Source organism: Eublepharis macularius, chromosome 3 (assembly GCF_028583425.1).
Source record: "Eublepharis macularius isolate TG4126 chromosome 3, MPM_Emac_v1.0, whole genome shotgun sequence".
Taxonomy (NCBI): domain Eukaryota; kingdom Metazoa; phylum Chordata; class Lepidosauria; order Squamata; family Eublepharidae; genus Eublepharis; species Eublepharis macularius.
In genome coordinates this window covers 167,548,198-167,565,260 of record NC_072792.1, presented here as the reverse complement: position 1 = coordinate 167,565,260, position 17,063 = coordinate 167,548,198, and the positions used below count along the sequence as shown (strand labels likewise).

The window sequence follows — 17,063 nt, the reverse complement described above, 5'->3', positions numbered from 1 at the left end:
CTCAAATCTCTCCGATTCTGAGAGGTAACAGTCCTGTAAATGTTTGTGTAACCAGCCTTTTCAGGCTTCTTTAAAATATGCATTGTCACATAAGGTCATAATATATACCTTGGTCAAAGAAAAGGAGGGACTTTTTATTATGCCAGCAGCTCTGAAGGGGACACGCAAGAGATGGACAGGGGCAGGCCTTGGGTTATCTTACACAGGAAAAATCTTGGGGAATCTCTTTGAATAAATGTTTAATTACATCTCCTTTAATATCAACACCAGAATGCCTTTTTGATTCAGTACTCTTTACTTGGATATTTATATCTTGCTTTTCTCCTCAGCGGGGACCCAAACAAGCTTATAACTTTGTCGTCCCCCATTTTTATCCTCACAGGTTGATTAGGTAGAGTGTGTGACTGGTCCAAGGTCACCCTGCACCCAGCACTTCCTTGGCAGTGGCGATTCAAACCTGATCCTAATCCGATGATCGCTACACCATGCCAGCTCCCATTAGCCTTTTCAGTACAATGAGTAAATACAGTAACAAGCCTTTTGGCACCACAAAGGCTAACAAATGTATTCCGGTTCAAACTTTCACGAGCCAGAGTCAACTTTTTTACATGCATGACTTCAAGGCTCTTTTGTTAAGTTTGCTCGCAGCCAATTAACAGCGCTAGCCCTCTGAAGGCAGTCATCTTACTTAAGGACCACAGCTTTGGCTAGGGAAAATTTCTCCTCCTCCTAGGAACGGTTCACTTTTGACTCCACTGCAAAGAACAAAATGGTGGATGGATTGGATTAATTGAAGGCCATCTGGCATTTTCACTGAACCCAGCAGGATCCACAAACCAAGAAATTCATTGGCATATTAACAACAACAACAACATTCAATTTATATACCTTGTACGCTCTGAATACAGGTAAACAGCCTGGACCCAAGATCTTCAGGAGAGGAGGCCTTACTCTGCGTTCTCTCATTCACAATCACGGGCTTTGTTGTATGTATTATCCCGCTCTTATTGCATTGTGTTCTACTTTTTGTACTTCCGTTTTTTACATCGCTTGACGTAACATGTTTGATTTTTTTTTGAACTGTCTCTAATTTTTCAAATCCTAGTCCTATTTGCTCTCTAGTGGTATTTGATCACATCGTTTTATACCGTCTAATGTGCCTTGGATGTCCATGAGAAAGGCAGGCTATAAAATAACTAATTAAATACCAACACTGCAGAACGTTCATTCAAGGGGAACCTAGGAGGTTCATTCTGTGGCTTAAATAGGATGGCAGGTTGAAAACCAGTTTGTTTCAAAAGGTCTTTCCCTGGTTGAATTTTTAAAATCAGTTTTGTGGCTGTTTGGTCGCTACGGAAATCTTAAACATGGATACTTTTTATTTTGTAAAACAATCGTGTATTTCTTGTAGTAAAACCAGTGCGTGCACATATAAAAAGTTATTGCCTGCAGGAAAACTACATTGGTTACTGGAAAGTCTCTATTATCCATATCCACTAGTTCCTGCACACAGCTTCATACAAAGGTCACCCTCATGGGCTACATATTTTGGGCACGCCCCAGGCTGAGCGTCGAAGCTGCATCCTTTAAAACTATTATACTAAGTGGAAGAACATAAATTTGGTTTTGAAAAGCAGATCAGAAATACCATAAATTGGACACAAGTCTTCAGACAAAGGATTTATTGCAAACCATTTTCAAAGCATTTACAGAAAGACTTTTAAAAGTAAATTCGTATCAACGAACAAACATTTCTGGGAAGTAAGCCAGCCTAGCTGGAACAAAATAAAGCCAACCGATATTCCAGATGTTGGGTTAAGTTAAAATGTTGGATGTGACCTTGGGGAGAGCCAATCTATGTTGCAGGTTCTCTTTAAATTATGAGATTTTTCAGGTGAGAAGACACTTACTCTGTTCACCCTATCAACAAACATGGGATGCTTAAAACAAAAACAAAACTTATACTACTTGATATATTTTTCCATAAACTTTTTGTGAAATTCTGACCGCAGCGTATCATTGACAAATCTTTTGTCTTTTTTCATCTCATCGACACCCTTTGCACAATTCTTGAAAACAACATCATCGTCCCACCTGGAAAAAAAAAAGTGTGTGTGTGTGAAAGAGAGAAGCAAATTATTTGAGCAGAACTATCAGGAGAATATGACAGGAAAGTAAGATAAGAAAATTCAAGTTAGTCCACGATGGAATGCGGATTTTCATTTTCCACGAACACCTCTGGGCCATTCAAACTTCTCCCTACAGGTTTCCCAAGAGGAAGTGAGCCCAACTGCTGGATAGGTTGGGACTACCAAAACCATCATGCTTTTTCTAGCTTTGATCTAGACTCAAATTGAGAGAAGTAGAAGGGAAAACGGGTAACACTTTTGTTTTCAGTTTTTGCAGCTCCATACTCCGAGTATTCCTCCTCAACTTTAACAAGATCAATTGCCCTCTGGTGCTTACATTCCCCCCACTTGTAATTTTTTGAAACATTTATTCATTCACTTCATTTATACTCTGCCTTTCTCCCTAGTGGACAACTCTGTTCTCCTCTCCTCCATTTTATCTACACAACAGCCCTATGTGGTAGGCTTGACTAAGTTTGTGCAACTGGCCTAAGGTCACCTAAGAAGCTTCCATAGTAGAGTGGAGATTCAAACCGGGGTCTCCCAAATTCTAGTCCAATACTCTACTCACTACACCATACAGCGTATAACACTCCAGGGGTCATTTAAGTACCTTAAATGGAAAAATGAAAAGAACATTATAGGCAGAAAATGAAATGATCTATTCTTATATTTTCTCCTTGGTTCCTTTGCTGCTATCCTGCTCTTCTTCCTCCAAACAGAAATGCTTGATAAAGCATAGATTTTTTTCTCTTTGCAGCTGGTGTCATGGTCAATGTAATTGTCCTAAGGGTTTTATTTGTATGGCTTACTTTGGGGTCTATTCAAGACCCACCACCAGATTAGTAAAATACATTTTTTATTTGGGCAAGACTTAGAGAGCCTAAGGACATGTACAGCTGCATCCACATATCATTGGATACTGCACTTATCATTGTTCTACAGCAGTCGTTCACAACTGGATTATCCTGTGTGGACAAGCCTATCCATCTGCAAACAATAACTACTGTGTAATGATAGGACAATGTCCAATGATATGCGGGAGCAGCCTATTACAACCTGAGAAACAGAGGCTGGGAGGAAGACGTGAACTCCACTCTCAAGTGGTTGGTGGCAGCCATCACAAGAACAGGATCAAGTGTATAAAAACTTGATGTGGACAATTTAAGAGGAAGAAGCGCAGCTGGACTGCAGACAAACTACTAAGCGATCTTCCCCAATGGAAATCCCTGGGGCAACTCTTGGCAGCACTACAGAGAAGACAAGCTCTAGGTTCAGGGATGGAAGTCTGAGGTCATAGCAGGAAACCCTGGAGCTGGAAATTCCATTAAAAGGATCTATAGAAGACTATATATGGGCGATGCTGGAATCAGGCAGGGCCTAATCCAGGATGACGATGCTCTCAAGTGAGAGCCCAAGCCCGTAAGATCCTTCAGAAGACCTGAAGTTTCTCCATCACATTGACCCCACAACTATGGGTACAAATACTCTACAACGTCCCTGGAGAGGTTTAGATGGCTGCCAAAGGAGTCCTCTGGAGGTCTTGCAAAAAGTAGGTGGGGGAGAACCCAACAGGTTTGGTTTAGCTTAGCTATCATGTTTTTAAAAGGTAAGAACTGCAAACCTGCTACAAAACAAACAAATGTTTAAAGTCCAACTTTAAAACATTCCTGTGACTGAAATCCAGTTTAATAGCCCTGTAACGGTGAACCTGTAAAGTTGATGATCACAATCTGAGGACTTCTTGCATTACGCGAAACAGAACCCCATACCTCCTCTTCACTTTGAAGTTGGCCTGCGGCTGGACTGGACCAGTAAGATTCAGCAATGGGTTGCCACTCAGGATGTTTTCCATCCGTATCCTCTCCTCTTCAGCTTTCTGCTCTTGCTCCTGCCAAGACAAGACAAGACTAGTTCATATGTTGAACAAAAGCATCCCATCTTTTTCTTTTCAGCTGGATTTCGAAAGGGAGCTGGAGGGCGAGCTGCAGACTATTCCTGGCCATCCTTTCCCAGCAAGTTTGGATGTTTTGTTTTTGCTGCGCTAGTAACTCAGGTTTAACTCAAAGCAGCTGTAACCATTTCTGAGAATAAATAGAACACTGAAAATGAACTTCAGCCAGAAGCAGCTTTAGGTTTTGGCTTTCTGCATCCCTGATTTGGGGGTGGTGGTGACGGTGACAAATAGTGAAGGCTTAGCATTTCTACTGGGAACCAGTTTGGTGTAGTGGTTAAGAGCGGCAGGACTCTAATCTGGAGAACCGGGTTTGATTCCCCACTCCTCCACTTGAAGCCAGCTGGGTGACCTGAGGAAGCAACTTTCTTGGAAGGGCAACAAAAATAAGAAATTTGAGTCAAAAGAAAAGAGAAGCCTATACAGTACAGTACAGGGTTTCTCCAGCAATTTTTACTGGCCTCTAGTGGCTATTTCAAAACATTACTTCTCTATATCCCTTTTGGCATGTGGTGGAGAGTGCCCTCAAGTCAGAGCTGACTTATGGTGGCCCCTGGTGGGATTTTCATGGCAAGAGACTACCAGAGGATACCCCTCTGATATTCTGTTTTGATTTGGGGCACTTTAACATGGGATAAGCCTTAATGTTTTTTTAAAACCCTCTATATACCAGTGTGCTACCAAAAATGGTTGCAACTGACTATACAACATACACACAAAGTTTATTAATAATGTTAAGTGTTTGGCGAGCGAATAGCTTGTAAGCCAGCACAGGATAGTGGATAGTGTTGGACTAAGATCTGGGAGAACCCGGTTCAAATCCCCACTCTGCCACGGAAGCTCCCCAGGAGACTTGGGGTCAGTCACTCACTCTCAGCCTAGCCTACCTCACAGGGCTGCAAGGATAGAATGGCGGAGGAGAGAATGATGCTTTAAGCTGGTTGATCCCCACTGGGGAGAAAATCAGGGCATAAAAATAATTAAATAATTAAGCGCAGGGACTTGCCATTTTTTACTACTGCATGAAGTGGTTGAAATGTTCACTTCATAAGGAGTACAAAAGGTAGTAATGGCAGCAGCTGAGCGGAACGGTGTATGAAGAAGTTCCAGTTTCAATGGCTGAATTCTGTCTACTTAAGAGTAGGCAGAGTCGGCCTTGGACCCTGGAAAGCTCCTGCCAGTCAGAACAGGAGGCATCGCGAGGAATCCGGCACAAAGGATTCGGTTGTGTCAAACAAACGGCACAAAACGATGGTCAGAACTCAGCTGCATCTTGACTTGAGTGGGGAAGAATTAGAAATACGCTCAGGTGGACTGCCCCCAAATCCAACTCCTGGGGGGGAAGTCCACTTTCCCTCTCCAGAAGCAGGATTTCAACAGACAATTCGGGCTACTACAGGAAGGGGGGGGAGCCACAAAAGTCACAATCTTGGACAGAAGTCCTTGTGTCCAGAAACTAAACACTGAAAGCTCTACATAAATGCCAAGTATTATTATTCAATGGTCTACCTGTGCCTAAGGTGGCCTGTTGAATGCAAATACACAAATTACATTTTTACCTTTCTGGCCTGTTCTTCAGCCCGCTCCTTTTTAATTTTTTCGAGCTCCGCTAACAGAGCTGCTGTATCATCATCGCTCTCTTCTTCATAGTCCTCATCCTCATCTTCCTCCTTCAAAGGAAGCAAAATAAGGGATTGGTTCTCTCCACTTCCTGCCCCCCAACTTGGAAACACTGTAAATCAAAGCTTTGTGTGCATCACTATATCCTATTGTCCTGTTACTATATTACAGCAAAGCAGATCTTTAACCATCGCAATACCCACATTCTACCTATTACCTCTGCAAGTCTCTTTTCAAAAATTTCAAGATAAATACAAACATACTTGGTCATGCAACAAGCTGGGAAGTTGTTGTGTTGTAAACTGACGTTTTCAGAGAGGGAGGTTAGGAAGGGTCACATCAGTGCTTAGGGTCACATCGTGGCCCCTTCTTACACATCCAGAGTAATACCAATTGTCACTTTGGGGTCAGGAAGCAATTTTCCTGACAGTGTTTTGTCATTTTCTGGGCATAGAGCAGGGGTCGCTGTGTGTGTGTGTGTGTGTGTGTAGAGGGGGAGGTAGTTGTGAAAATCCTGCACTGTGCAGGGGGTTGGACTAGATGACCCCGGAGGTACTTTCCAATCCTATGATTCTACCATATAAAGACACCACAACAAAAAGCCCCACCTGTTCCCAAGCTTCCTGACCAACCCCAATGCTCAGTTTTAAGGAAGCACTCAAGAGGACTTGGTTTCACCTGCATGCAATAGATTCCTCAAAAGAAACAACAGCAAAAGCACACTCCTGGTACTCATGATTGTAAAGAGAAGCTTAGAAAAAAGTGACAGCAGCATTTCCTGAAAAAAACCAGCGACTGCATCATTTGCAACCCACCAAATCAAACGCAATTCGCCAGCCGTGTAGGATAGCCTAACTGGGGCTTGACAATCCACCTGAATGTATCAACATATGCAGCTGCCTTGTACTGAGAGAGGCCATTGGTCTATCAAGGTCAATATTCCCTACTTCAGCTGGCACTGGTGCTCCACGGTCTCTTGTAGAGGTCCTTCTTATCACCTGATCGACCTCAGTCTTTTAAACTAGCAATGCTGGGGACTGAACCTGGGACCTTCTGCATACGAAACAGCTGGTAACCCACTGAGCCACAGCTCCTCCCCAGCAGGCAGCAAAATCAAGAAGCCTAAAGAACTCCCAATGGGTTGCAATGGGAGATGAATTGCATTCAGCTTGGTAGGTTGCAAGATGTGCAAGCCAATCACAGATGCTTAGAGAGACTCTGGGAGGTGCTTTCACTATCCAAGGAGAGGGGCCTTCCCCAGCACCTCAAAGCTTCTCTTTCCTCTAAGGACCCTGCCCGACCTCCCATGCCTACTGGCTTCCAATACTCCAGAAATCCTATTTATCATGCCCTTCAAATAACAAGCCATGATTCCAGTTAAGCCAAATTCCTAACCTAGCTAAAGCATTAACATTGTAACTTGTTTTTTCCAAGCTGAAAGAGGTGTCTGCACCTAGCAAAACATACCCAGTTTTTAAAGACACTGTGCCTTTATTCAATCTCATTGGGTCAACCAAGTTTCTCCCACTGGCCATCTGGCTCTTCCTTCACTTGACCCCATGCCTGCCCCTGACACTTGAAGCCATTTAATTGTATGCACTGTGATCTGTTTAGTGCATCATTTTCTAATTTTGTAATCCAGCTTTACTACATTTGCTTAATGTATGTAACAATGTCTCACTGCATTGTTTTCCAGTCCTGTAACTTTCCCATCTGTATTATACTGAGGATCGGATCCAGCACAAAATTTCTGCTTGCACGAGAACTCTTGTGAAAGGGGAAATGTAGGGAAAAAAACAGGGTAGCCACTTGTGCCAAATCAGACTGATTGTATCCCCACTCTATTTCCGTTTACAATTACTGCATAGTAATTGTCAGTTGGATGTATTATATAGTTCTGACTCCACTGTTGTGAATTATAATCTGCCTTGAGGTTACAATTATGCCAGTGAGAAAGGCTGACTGTAAATAAATAAGAATACATACATCTGTTAATGGATCATCAGCATCTAGATTAGCGGCTGGAATCTGATCTAATCGTGGTTTCTTAGACACCGAGGAAGAAGTTGTGTGTTCTGAGGAAGGAACGCAGGAAAAGATGATAAGTGCTCATGTGACCAACAACAGAAGGAAAGTAACCACCACAGAAGTTCACGTAAGGTGACTTTCCAAGAGATCATGCAAATAAATCCACTAACCTTTGCTTGAACAAACAAATGTACTTCGAACCTCTATTTATTTATTGAGAATATTTCTGTGCCATCTTTTCACCCAAAGCAGTGTCCCCAGAATGTCTCTGTTATTTATTAGAAACATTTAGTACAAAAACATTCATATTAATAGCTTTCCTTTGGCACAGAAATAAAAACTTAGGGACAAAATACACGAAAATTTTTAAAACATAGCATTTTGTCAATTTCTCCGTACACGTGCAACTGAATGCACTACAATGCATGAACAAATTATTGGGGGAGGGGTACAACACCATCAGCCAACTGACCTCAGTAAGGTTAAGATATATGCGGAATCTGTAGAAGAGTGGGAAAATTCATCATTTTTTCCTGCTTCTCCAGATCAATCTAACTGCGTTTTTCGGGTGAGGACTAGGCCATAAAACTGGTGGTGCTGGAGAGTGCCGTCAAGCCATAGCTGACTTACGGTGACCCCCAACGGGGTTTTCAAGGCAAGAGACTAACAGAGGTGGTTTGCCATTGCCTGCCTCAGCAACCTTAGTCTTTGTTGGAGGTCTCCCATCCAATTTCTAACCAAGGCCAACCCTGCTTAGCTTCCAAGATCTGACACAATCAGGTTTGCCTGGGCTACCTAAGTCAGAACATTTATAACATACAACACCCTGAGTTTAAAAAATTAGAATGTTTTTAAACACTGGGTTGCCTTGAAGCAAGTTCTTATATAATAGGCTATATACAACCCCCTCCAACATCACTGCGTCACACTCTTTGGGGGTTTTGCAAGAGTTCCTACATTAAGCAGCTATAATGAACTGCAAATCCTTGAAGTGCAAACAAAGGTTTATTACTGACATGTTTTGGGGGGAAGATCTGACGTCTGCAGACAACACTCCCCGCCCCCAACTTTTTGTGCCATCCCACTTCTACTAAGCGAGAAACAGTTTCTGATAGTTTTTAAAAACATCTATTTATTTATCTCCTTGGATTCTAGGGGGGCTATATAGCCTTAGCGTAACACAGAACAATCAAGCAACCATTAACAAAAACAAAACAAAAATAAAAGCCAAGCCCCAAAAACCAGTCCCAAAGAATACACTTCAGGAGCCCAAACATCTCAATAGTATTAAACCAGAAGAGGAAACTCAACAGCCATGCGTGAAACGGCAGCAAGGTCCAGAAGCCCCTTCATAGCTCTAATACTGTTAGCGTCTAAAGGCTTATAGAAATACGAGAGCCTTGCACAGACTTCAAAACCTGGCCAGACAAGGCGTCTTGTGCACCTTCTCCTGAAGGGCTGATCTTTGGGATGCACCTCCCTAAAAGAGGAACCCTCCTGCAAGTGGTGTAGGGCTGACTGGAGCTAGAGGGTGGGCAATCCCACAATCCCCTTCTACTGCTATCTTTCCCAATAAAGCCTGCTTCCTGCACATTCTTCTAGACAGATTGGTGCACAGACTGCCTCTTCCTCTCCTCCTTTTCTTCCCCAGGGTACTTCCACTCTGCACTCCATTACTATTTCTAGCCATGTGTTTCATCTCCTGGATTCTCTCGATTCCAGCAGATGGTCAGTAAAGTGGGTTTCGGCTGGACATCTCCACGGCATTCTCTAAACAAGCACATGCCGGCGTGGTGTAGTGGTTAGAATGTCAGATTAGGATGTGGGAGAACTGTGTAGTCCACTGGGGAGAAAGGCAGGGTATAAATGAAGTAAAGCAACGATAAATGCACTCTTATTAATACTACTTCGATTCACTTCCTTGAGTGCCCAAGGACTGCATTTGACCTCCAGCCAATGATTGGCCACAACCTCGCAACTCATGGTCTGAAGGAGAGCACAAACCTCGTGCCGGCCTGTCTCTGTTCTTCTCCCTCGCAGTGACTCGCTCCCTCTCCTCCAGCTCCCTCCTGAAGTCACGGTTGCGCACCTCCTCAGGGGCATCCTGAGTGGCTTGTCTGGAATGAAGAGCAAACGCACAAGTGGAAGTTGCAAGTTATTTCGCAAGCCGCAATTGGGACAACTGCTAGGGCAGGGGCTGCGGCTGAGTGGGAGAGCCTCTGCTGGGCAAGCAGAAGGTCCCAGGTCCAATCTGGGCATCTCTAGTTAAACAGATCAGGTAGGAGGTGGTGTGAAAGGCCTTCGCCTGAGACCTTGGAAATCTGCCAGTCAGAGAAGACAGTAACATTAACGGATCGATGGTCTGACACAGCCGAAGGCAGCTTTACGTGTTCATGTATGTGCAGTACAGTGGCCCAAAGTGTGAGCTGGGAATCTCACCTCCGCTATGAATTCACTAGGCAGCCTTAAGCAAGTCTACAGCCTCCATGTACAAGTATGGGGATAATATAACTCCCCCAGGACAACAGAGCATGTGCACATTCGCTCTTACAGACTTTCTGTGCAATCCTGTGCAGAGTTAATTCAGTATAAGCAAGTTAACAACAACTGTGCTTATATAACGTTCTTCTAGACAGACTGATGCCCCACTCAGAGCGGTGAACAAAGTCAGTGTCATTATTATCCCTGCACTATAGCTGGAAAGCTGGGCTGAGAGGAGGGGCTTACCCAAGGTCACCTGCTGAACTCATGAAAGCAGTGGGATTTGAACCAGCGGAGTCCTGATTCACATCCCAACCATTTAACGACTATGCAACAGCAGACTCAGACTGGAGTAATTCTGCACAGGATTGTGCCGTTTGCTCCACATACAATATGACAATGTACTCAAGCAGCTCATCAGGCAATAACTCAAAACTTTTCCCTTGTCATTATGCTGTAGTGTTGAAGAACAGAACAGCTTTCAGCCAAGTTTACTTCTGCACACGTGCACTGCTCATGTGTATTTGTGAAATTCTGAAGACAACAGAAATTCAGTAAGAGCTGAGAAAGCAAATCTTGGAAATATCCCCAAATGATTTCGCACATTTTTTCCTGGTCTACTTGCCCACACATGCTTATGAAAGTTATTTGTGGCACATCAGTGGCCAGAAAAAGAACAAAAGGAATTCTCTTTCCCAGCTGGGCACCCACAGGAAATTCCTACTTACATCTGGAGATCCAGGTGTGGGGCAGAATGCCCTCAGAAACCTCAGAAAATCCATTTCCTGCTACTACCTAAACAGACAACCGCTGCAGAAATCGCTTCCCACGAGATGTGTACACCACCTTTTACCTGTATTTGATCTTAGTATGAGAAGGAAGATCTCTGCTGGAATATTGTTTGGAGAGCTGGCTTAAGTCGCCTTCTCCTTTTCCTCTCCCTCCTCTTGCCGGTTCAAATGTTGGTCTGGCTGCAGTAGTCATCTTAAATACTGTGGGACCAAAAGACACAGCACATGGAAGTTACAGCCTTCCCATTTTATTTATTTTATTTATATTTATATTTCAATTTATATACCGCCCATCCCCAGGGGCTCTGGGCAGTGAACAGTTTAAAATCAATAAAAACAAGAAAACAACAATACTAAAATCAATATACAAAACAATAATGAAATAAATTAACCAAGTGCAATGGTGGGGAGAACCCTCCCCACCCCAAAGGTGGGAGGCCGACATGGCACCGCCCCCTTCAACCACCGAACGCCTGGCGGAACAACTCTGTCTTACAGGCCCGGCGGAACGATAATATGTTCCACTTGGCCCGGGTCTCCATGGACAGAGCGTTCCACCAGGCTGGGGCCAGGACTGAAAAGGCCCTAGCCCTGGTTGAAGCGAGGAGGGCTTCCTTGGGGCTGGGGACCACCAGTAAACATTTATCCGCTGATCGAAGCGGTCTCTGGGGAACTTATAGGGAGAGGCGGTTCCGAAGATATGCCAGTCCCAACCCACTCAGGGCTTTAAAGGTAAGAACCAATACCTTGAACCTGATTCGGAATTCAACCGGAAGCCAGTGCAGCTGGTGCAGGACAGGTGTGATATATGACTGGTAGGATGTACCAGTCAGGACCCACACCGCTGCATTCTGGACCAGTTGTAGCCCAGCGTAGAGTGAGTTACAGTAATCTAGCCTGGAGGTGACCGTTGCATGGGTCACTGTAGCCAGGTCCTGGGGCGTCAGGTAGGGGGAAAGTTGCCTGATCTGACAAAGATGGAAAAATGCAGACTTGGCAACCGCCATGACCTGGGCCTCCATCGACAGGGAGGCATCCAGAAGCACGCCCAGACTCTTCACCACTGGCAAAGTTGCCAGTGGTGTCCCATCCAGGCATCTGGCAGCCCCCGTCCCAGCTGCAGGACCTCCGTCTTCACTGGGTTCAATTTCAGCCTGCTCTGTTTCAACCATGCTGTCACAGTCTCCAGAGCTCTGGCCAGATTGTCTGGGGCCGTGTCTGGCCGGCCGTCCATCAACAGAAAAAGCTGGGTGTCATCCACGTATTGATGACAGCCCAGCCCAAACCTCCGCACCAACTGGGTGAGGGGGCGCATGTAGATGTTAAATAACATCGGGGAGAGTATCGCTCCTTGGGGAACCCCGCACACCAAAGGGTGGCGGGGCGATAGATCTCCCCCGAGCGCCACCCTCTGTCCCCAACCCTGGAGAAAAGAGACCAGCCACTGTAAGGCTGTCCCCCTAATCCCCACGTCAGCAAGGCGGCTGGCCAACAAATCATAGTCAACCGTGTCAAATGCTGCTGTGAGATCGAGTAACACAAGCGGCAGTGACCTGCCTCGATCCAGATGCCTGCCAGATTAAATAGTAAGCACATTATTAAAACCAAGTCTAAATCTCTGTTGCATGTGTGGTTTTACAATGTGATCCTGTTCACATTAGCTTGGGAGTAAGCCACAGTAAGAACTGCTGTAGTACAGTGGTTAAGTGGTCCAGCTGCAAATCAGTACTCTACTGGTTTGAATCCCACTACTGCCATAAGCTCAGCAGGTGGCCTTGGGTAAGCCACTCTTCTCAGCCCCAGCTCCCCAGCTGTATTGTAGGGATAATAATAACACGAACTTGTTCACCGCTCTGGGGGAGGCACTAATCTGTCTAGAAGAGTGGTATATAAGAGCAGTTATTGTTATTATTATTAAACTAGATTTACTTTGGGTAAGTAGTACACAAACAAATGAAGGCTTAATAGATATATTGTTTCTTTCATTAACTGCATCTACCATAACTTTATGCTAATACAGAAAAAAGTGAAATTTAACAAATAACATACTGAAAGTGAAAACAGAAAGTGAAAACAGAAACAAGGACTTAAAATATTCCTAATATAAAACTTTGTTACATGATCAGCTTTTTGCTCCATGAGATCTGGGGAGCTCCAGAAAGTCAATCCAACAACCATTTTCTATCAGAGACCATCAACATATCTGTCAATGCATCAGGGACATGCAAATTGTGTGTTGTCTCTAGAATCTAGCACTCTCTATCTCCCTCTTTGTTATCTGTTATATCTCAACTGTCAGACCATTTTGCTGAAGCACCGATCCCCCCCCTTTTTTTTCTCTGTCATATTTTAATATGCTACAAATAAGAGTATAAGATTGTTTTTCCACATATTTCCAGGGATATATTTCTCTTAGGAGATACTGCTTTTGCAAAGGATGCAAAACATACCCCCGACAGGGCACAGCATTAGATGCATAAAGAGAATTCTCAGCAGAAACAGGCAGCTAGATATTATTATTAGTAGTAGGTTTAATTGTATATGGCCAAAGGCCGTCACAATGCAGAGTTAAGAACAGTAAAAATAGAAATTTATTATACAAGCATAAAATACAGTTATTAAAATAACAAAAATAAAATACAATTAAAATAGAACCTTAATAAATACAAGATAGTTGGGGGGGGAGTTAGTTTTCTGAGGAAACAATCTTGGCCCTAATCTTTTTTGCAGCTAAGGCAAACAGGAATACTCTGCTAGTGACAAATGAATCAGTATCAGATAACAAAAAAACTAATTGGTCAATATCAGAGGTAAAGCTACACCCCACTACCACATTAGCAAGAAACTTAGCTCTAACCTCTGCATACATGGGACAAAATAAAATGTAATGTAGAAGATCCTCAGGAACTGAGGCACCTCATATACAGAGACGGATAGATATTATCTTGTTATATTGACAGATATCTGTGTAAAGTGCATCATTTACCATCAGACTTCCCTGACGGTTTCCCATCCAAATACTAACCAGGGCTGACCCTACTTGGCTTCCAAGATCCGATGCGATCCGGCTAACCTGGGCCATCCACAGCAGGGTACCAACCAATGGCCAGATGGATACATATTAATATTTAAAAGGTAATATTCATGTAGAAGATAAGCACAGTTTTAGCTGTGATGGTCTGCAGTAGAACAGCAGGCTTTGGGTCCAGTGGCACCTTAGAGACCTACAAGATTTTCAGGGGGTAAGCTTTCGAGAGTCACAGGTCCCTTCTTCAGACATCTGTGCTTCAGATAAGCATAGGGATCGTCTTCAGCAGTCATAAACGACACTTAAGTCATATTAAGACGCTGTGACACCTGCTGTAAGAGATGCTTCGCCTGTGTTTCCAGCTTCAATACAGCGAAGCCAATCCTGCATTATACGGACTCCGGTGCAGAGCGCCCACAGCCCTCCTCCCAGCTGGGGAGGGGGGTCCCCAAAAGCCCCCACCTCACCTCAGAGCCCGCTCCGATCCCCCTAGGCCAGTACCGCCATGGCTCTTCTACGATCCCAGCATGCACAGCGCCATAAACCATAGACTCGCGTCCATTCAGGGCAACCATAAAAAGGAAAGCAAGAGCGGCCGCTTTTTTCCCTCCATAGAGGTAGAAGGCGTCGGAGTCCGCATAGACACTTCCGGTATAAAATTGAAGCCTTATTTTCTCGGGCATATTATAGACGGATTTGAGTCCAACGGCACTTTAGAGACCAGCAAGATTCTCAGAGCGTAAGCATTCTACGGTCAAGTTCCCTTCCTCAGTTACCTGAAGAATATCTGGTTAATATAGCTGAGGAAGGGCGCTTGGGCTCTCAAAAGTTTATACCATGAATATCTCGTTGGCCTCCAAGGTGCCACTGGACCCAAATCCTGCTGTTCTGCGGCAGACCAACACGGCTAAACTACCTGATAGTATAGAGCGTTTTTATCACAGAGAGGGACACAGCATTTCTGCGCCTATAGAGCATAGTGGCCAAGGGTGGTATTCCTTTTTTATTAGAAGCTTCATATATACATGTCTTTATAAAATCCCCACAATTTATTCTTTGTATGCGTCTCACCAAGGTTCTGTACAGGCGCTTAAGCTAGAAAAACACACGAGTGAGAAATAGAGACATTGACAGACTCTTTATTTTATATATTATCAGTGCAGTCCGAAGCAGAGTCATCCCAGCCTAAGACCATTGAGTTCAATGGGCTTAGACTGGAGTAACTCTGTTTAGGATTGCACTGCAGGTTGCTGCCCCGCAAAGGGCGGCAGGCGATTGGAAACCGGAAGTGTAAAAACATTTTAGGACTTTGCCCTTTTCTAGGCAGAATCTTAAGGGCCGGGTTAAATGTGTCACGTGATCTAGAACTATAACACAATTGGTTAGAGGGAAAGGGGGGTGCAAAAAGAGGCTGAGATGTTTTTAAAGGAGACGATTCATGGCGGTTGTTTTGGTTAAGGCTTATGCGGGGATAGCTGTGTAGGCAGGAAGTGGCTGGGATAGGGTTGCCACTGCCAGCTGCAGATTGGGAAATTCCTGTCGATTTGGAGCCTAAAGAGGGCAGGGTTTGGAGAGGTGAGGGACCACAGCTTCGTGTGCCACAGAGTCCACCCTCCAAAGAGGCCATTTTCCCCAGAAGAATGCATATCTATAGCCCGGGGATTAGTTGTAATTCTAGGAGATCTCCAGTCACTACTTGGGGTCTGGCAACCTCTGTGCTTCAAGAGGTTATAAAACCACTTGAGAGGAGATAGTTGAAGGAGCAGAAGTAGAGTTGTAGAAGTTTGGCAGGGCTCAGCCCTTGCATGGCCGTAATTGAAACAGTGCCTCTGAGCATATGTGGAGTTTTTCATTAAGCATAGTCTGGCTTCATGTTTATTATTTACTTCATATATACCCCACCGTTCTCCCCAAAGTAGCTTACATCATTCTGCTCTCTCCCATTTTTTCCTCACAACAACCCTATGAGGTAGGTTAGGCCAAGAGTGTGTGACTGATCCAAGGTCAACCAATGAACTTCCCAGGCAGAGCAGGGATTTGAATCTGGGTCTCTTAAGATCTTAGGCCATCACTAGCCACTGATGTGGCTAGCCACTGGCTCTGATGCGCTGGTAAACTGGGCTTTATAAGAATATGATGACCCCTTCTGGAGGGATCATCCCCATTAACCTGCTCCAGCGTAGCTACCAAGACTTTTTGCAACAGGATGAACAAACTTACTGGGCCAAAAGCTTTCAGTCCAGAGTGGTAGCCAGTCCTCTGGGCTAGGGTGGGCTATAGTATTTCTAAGCATGAGGCCTCAAGGGAATGAATGGACAACCATTTTCCTCAGAAACAGCAAGAATTTCTGTAATCCTGTTACATTGAGGTATAGAATCAACATTAGAAAGGGACAAGTTATTTTTAGCTTCAGAAGTGTTTACTTATTTTTTGCAAACAATCACTTTGTTAAGATACACCTCACCCTCTTTCAGTGCCTTGCCACGCTCCTGTTTAGTCTCGTATTGAAATGTTCTGCTTATTCTTTTTTTTAAAAAAAAATTTTTTATTGGATTAGATGTCATTAAATTATACATTACAATCAGTTTCCTTTAATTTTTCCAATTCTAACCCCCTCCCTTTCCCCCCTTTTTGTTGACTTCCAACAGTTTTCCAACCCCTTGTCCCTTTTCCCTTACTCATTTTAAATTTATTCTATCTGTCAAACGTAAACTTTCACTTTCTTCTAAGCTTATCTATATAACACAGTGCTCCTTCTGTCTTCCTACTTACTTTAACAACTAAATAATACATAACTAAATAATACATTCTTGGCATATTTTCTTTTGATAATAATCATTTAGCTAATTTTGGTACTCTATACTCTATTTTATAATCTCATCTTCAATATGGGACAAACAATTTATCCCTCATTTAGCATAATTTTAGATACTTCTATAAACAGTACATTCAATATAAGTCAACCAATTTAACTTATACTCTATATATTACTTTTTCTACATATCTTCATACTGTTTTAATTATATAATTAT

General features: G+C 43.7%; 1 protein-coding gene across 2 annotated transcripts; it reads right to left on the bottom strand.

Moving 5' to 3' along the window:
- Nucleotides 1-1,667: 1,667 nt before the first annotated feature.
- Nucleotides 1,668-14,606, bottom strand: CWC15 (CWC15 spliceosome associated protein homolog). Of its 2 annotated transcripts, none has more exons than XM_054973117.1 (7): nucleotides 14,499-14,606; nucleotides 11,066-11,204; nucleotides 9,736-9,848; nucleotides 7,690-7,778; nucleotides 5,643-5,753; nucleotides 3,902-4,020; nucleotides 1,668-2,094 (listed from the first exon to the last, which is right to left on the bottom strand). In XM_054973117.1, exons 2-7 carry the CDS (start codon nucleotides 11,194-11,196, stop codon nucleotides 1,965-1,967), a joined length of 693 nt encoding a protein of 230 aa, XP_054829092.1. In that variant the 5' UTR covers nucleotides 11,197-11,204; nucleotides 14,499-14,606; the 3' UTR covers nucleotides 1,668-1,964. The 2 variants fall into 2 exon arrangements, with proteins under 2 accessions (XP_054829092.1, XP_054829093.1); XM_054973118.1 differs by lacking the exon at nucleotides 14,499-14,606 and adding an exon at nucleotides 14,029-14,426.
- Nucleotides 14,607-17,063: the final 2,457 nt, after the last annotated feature.